The sequence below is a fragment of the Cibotium barometz genome, chromosome 4 (assembly GCF_041138505.1).
Source record: "Cibotium barometz isolate CiBa-2024 chromosome 4, ASM4113850v1, whole genome shotgun sequence".
In the NCBI taxonomy this organism is placed as follows: domain Eukaryota; kingdom Viridiplantae; phylum Streptophyta; class Polypodiopsida; order Cyatheales; family Cibotiaceae; genus Cibotium; species Cibotium barometz.
Window position 1 is genome coordinate 38,712,496 of NC_141049.1, and position 4,678 is coordinate 38,717,173.

A 4,678-nucleotide genomic window follows, 5' to 3' on the forward strand; every position below is an offset into this window, starting at 1 on the left:
ACAAACCTGTTTAATTTGTAATTTATTAATATAGTTTGAAGATTTTTATTTGATTTAATATTTATAATTGCATGTCTCTCCCTCTCTCTCTCTCTCTCTCTCTCTCACACACACACACACACATTCTTCTCATGTTACATCCAAACCATAGAAGTTACAATTAATTAAATAATACCATAGTGAATTGTGCAAATCGTTTAATTTGCAATTTATTAATATATTTCAAAAAGTATTATTTGCTCTCTCTCTGTCTCTCCTTCTCACGCACGCGCGCACGCAAGTTACACTAATGAATTCTGCAAATGTGTAGATCAACAAACCCATATAGCCTGTAGGCATCAATAAAAAATTTGCGAGGCACTGTGATGAAGGCTTCTGCAACAACAAGAGCCGGAAGACCATGGGGAGTACAGAAGCAAATTCTAGGGTTGCCTTTACCACTGATGGTATTTGCAGCCTGCAAGAAGGTACGCCTGTGATTCACCACTTCTGGTTGGCTTCACATTTCAAAGAAATCAGAAGCATTTGGGAACATTCTAGGAGCTCGCTGCATGCTTTTAGTCCGGGTGTTGATTGATAAGTCTGGGTTTAATTCAACTAGGATTTATCCACGTTTTGGGTGTATCAAAGCATGGGATCCCATGATGAGCACCTGTGCTATGCAAGCCATTGCAATATTGTCAACCTTTTCTATAATCCCATGGATGGGTTTAGGTCAGATGAGTGTGCATTAATCAGGGTTTATTCAACCGCTACAGGAGAGACAACAAACCATGTATCCCCTTCTAAGGTTTTCTTTGAGCTGTTATACCTTTGCTCCACTTTCAGCATTGTTTAGATTGCCAATCTACTACATGGCATATGGGCTGAACGCATCACTGTTATTTTCCTTGGTGTCATAGCCACCTACATGTGCGAAAAGACTTTTTCATCTAATGGAGCAGACACATGCGGGTATGTTTACAATGCATTGGACAGACATTGGGCCATGGATAATCCACGCTGCAGCCAGGTGTAGGCGTTGAACATCAATGAATGGACCACAGGGGATTAGGGCTACACTTTACAAGTATGCACGCCTCCTGCAGGATTGCACAAAGGCAAAAGACCTGAAGGAGGGCATGCAAATTCATGCCCACGTGAACGAAATTGGGCTTGATTCGAACCTTTATCTGGGCAACACCCTTGTTTACATGTATGCAAAATGTGGAAGTTTATTGCATGCACGCCATGTGTTTGACAACATGCCTGAGCATAACTTGTTTTCATGGACTGCCATCATATCAGCATATGTTGACCATGGTCCGGCCGACAAGGCTGTCCATCTTTATCAACAAATGCGGCAGTCGGGTTTGACACTCGACAAGTATGCTTTTCTTTCTGCTCTCAAAGCTTGTGTTTGCTTGAGATGTTTGGTATCAGGCAAGCATGTGCATGCAGATATTATCAAAGGTGGATTTGAAAAAGATGTGTTTGTCGCGAATACACTCATCGACTTATATGCAAAATGCTATAGCATGGTTGATGCACAACAAGTGTTTTGCCAACCTTTTAAACGAGACATCATCTCTTGGAATGTCATCATGACAGGGTGCCTTTACCAAGGGCTTGACGAGGAGGGTCTTACATATTACAAACAAATGCAACACGAAGGCATGAGACCCAACGATGTCACTTTCATTCTGGCTTTGAAAGCGTGCACTGGTTGTGTATCTCTAACCAATGGCAAACAAATCCATGTACAAGTTTGTGAAAGCTGCTCTGAGCCTGATATTTCTTTGTTAAATACCCTCATGGACATGTACGCTAAATGTGGAGATATAGATGGTGCCAGTGCAGTATTCAACATGATGCTTGTAAGGGATGTAACCACATGGAATGTGATGATTGCAGCATATGCAGAGGAAGGGCTTGTTTTGGAGGCATTTGCTCTCTTTGAATCAATGAAAGAGAAGGGATTTAAGCCAGATGAGATCACCTTTTCGATCATCCTCAAAGGATGCTCTTATTTAACAACTTTGGAACATGGACAGCACATACATTTCCAGCTCATAAAAAGTGGTTTGAAGCTGGATGCTTTTGCCAGCAGTGTGCTTGTTGACATGTATGTGAAATGTGGCAGCTACAATGATGCATGGCGAATGTTTGATCAAATGCCTGTGAGAAATAATATTGCTTGGAATGTGATCATTGCGGGCTGTGCCCAGTGTGGCCTTACAGAGAAGGCTTTTGCTCTTTTTGAGCAGCTGTTACTAGAAGGCAATCTGCCTGATAAAACTACAGTTGTTAACATCCTCAAAGCATGCCCCAGTTTGGCAGTCTCAGACCGTGGCAAGGTTATTCATGTTTATGTTATGGAAATGGGTCTTCTGTCTGATATTTCTGCAAGCAACGCGCTTGTTGATATGTATGTGAAATGTGGGAGCATCGAGGATGCATCCCAAGCATTTTCCAAAATGCATGTACGTGATGTTGTGTCGTGGAATACGTTGATTATTGCATATGCTCAGCAAGGATTTGGAGAGAAGGCGGTTTCTTTTCTTGAGCACATGCTACGAGAACACGTGGAACCGAACCACATCACTTTTAGTAGCGTTCTCAAAGTTTGTGCCAGCCTGGCTGTCCTAGAGTGGGGCATGGCGATACATAAGCTCATTAACACAAATGGGTATGAATCTTTTATCTCTGTTGGGAGTGCTCTCGTTGACATGTATGCAAAGTGTGGAATTATTGAAGATGCACTTCAAGTGTTCAACAGCATGCAAGAGCGACAGGTGGTTACTTGGACAGCTTTAATTGCAGGATGTGCTCTGCAAGGTCTTTGTAGAGAAGCTCTGGCATTATTTCAGAAGATGCAAGATGAGGGTGTGAAACCTGACACTGTAACATTTGTTGCTGTCCTTTCTGCATGCAGCCGAGCTGGTCTATTGCAGGAAGGATATTGCCACTTTATTTCCATGAGCACACGTCATGGTATTGCACCAACCGCAGAGCATGTTGCATGCATGGTTGACCTGCTGGGCCGTGCTGGTCATTTACATGAGGCAGATAATTTAATCATGAACATGCCAATTGCATCTGATGACATAGTGTGGATGGCCTTGTTAGATGCATGCAGAAGTCATGGGAACATTGATATGGGAAGATATGCATTTGAATGTGTCATGAACTTCAAACCTAGCTGTCACCAAGCTTATGTAGTGTTGTCTAACATCTATGCCCTGGCTGGTATGTGGGATGAGGTGTTAAAAATAAGGAAGGAGATGAAGAATGTGGTCACTGAAACGCATGTGTGTTGTGCTTGAGGACAAGTTGATGAGGATGTCCACAGGATTACATGCTTTTGTTCAAGCCATTATTTTGGAGGGGAAGATCACCATTCTTCCTTCTGAGCTCTGTGGCCTTTAGTGTATTGTCACAATTATTGAGACCGTATAGTGGAGGCACCCCAATTTTAGCAATTCAAATAGGGGTCTTATAATGAAGTGGTGATGCAAGATACTTTGATCACGGGTCTTTTGGTGTGAAATACAACTTGTGGCATCAACCCAAACATCACAGAGTACAAGGTTCAGCAAGATAGATGGAAAATAAAGTGAATTAGTATTGCAAACAAAGATTACAATTGATGACAACTGATGACTAGTGAAGATTACAACTGATGACAACTTCTTCCCACCCATGTACTTTGGTGGAGGAGCTTAGATGGCAATGTGGAAAGATATTAAGACGAAGGTTGTATGTACTATGTAAGGAAGGCGCACAATGTAGTAAAGGCAGATATGATGGATACTGCAAAACGCAGCTATATATATTGCTTCAGGGCGGTTGTATAATAGATTGGCCCAAGTGGCTCACCTTATGTTGGGTTAACTGGACCCCCAATTGATCACATCACTTGATTGGGATTAGAATATACTAAACAAAAAGCCTAGGGTCTTGTCGCCAAGTCATCTTGGTGCTTGATCGTGCCATGCAACCTGAGGACCATGTATCTTGGTAAAAATCTCCCTCTACTCGCACTTTGTTAACCACTCCATAGGTTAACATGGTTTCACCTGTCGACCTGCCGTAAGGCATTTTGCCATCTTATCCGCTCGAATGGATACTTATCTTTTGTAAGACAATGCTGGAATATATAAAGCGGTCTTACCTTGTGCTTAATGTTTCAAGGGTTAGAATGGGACTCTCACCCATATTCTCCTACACTGAGGTAACCCGGTCCACACCATTTACACCCACATAGAGAGAGTAAAACATACCAAAAATGACGCCAAGATTCTGCAAGGGTAGGAATAGGACTTTCACCCATATAGTCCTACACTTGGTTAGCTTGGTTCAAACCATTTCCACACACATGTAGAGAGAGGGACACACCATTACACACAGAGATTTTTCGTGCCAAAGGGGAAAATTGGGGCTTGAATCCACACTAGAAGAGAGAGAGAGAGAGTAACACACACACCTTACACACAAAGCATGATTCAACACATAAATAAGCACATTTTATCACACTAAGGACATGTGCTCATATGCACCATAGCAACAAGAGAGAGGCACACTCATGATGGTAGAGAGAAAAAGAGATGCTCATCATGGCAACGAGAGGGAGAAAAAAAAGGGGGGGGGGGAAGATGGGGGAGGAAGTGTTTTAATTTTTTTTTTTCAGAAAGAGACT

At 42.3% G+C, this 4,678-nt stretch overlaps 1 protein-coding gene across 2 annotated transcripts; it reads left to right on the plus strand.

The window, feature by feature from the left end:
* Positions 1-250: 250 nt before the first annotated feature.
* LOC147639235 (pentatricopeptide repeat-containing protein At2g13600-like) lies at positions 251-4,161 on the plus strand. Of its 2 annotated transcripts, none has more exons than XM_086788675.1 (2): positions 251-467; positions 1,591-4,161. In XM_086788675.1, the coding sequence occupies exons 1-2, from the start codon at positions 401-403 to the stop codon at positions 3,303-3,305; spliced, it is 1,782 nt and encodes a 593-aa protein (XP_086644801.1). In that variant the 5' UTR covers positions 251-400; the 3' UTR covers positions 3,306-4,161. The 2 variants fall into 2 exon arrangements, with proteins under 2 accessions (XP_086644801.1, XP_086644795.1); XM_086788669.1 differs by having other exon boundaries at positions 265-467; positions 602-4,161.
* The last annotated feature ends 517 nt before the right edge of the window (positions 4,162-4,678 follow it).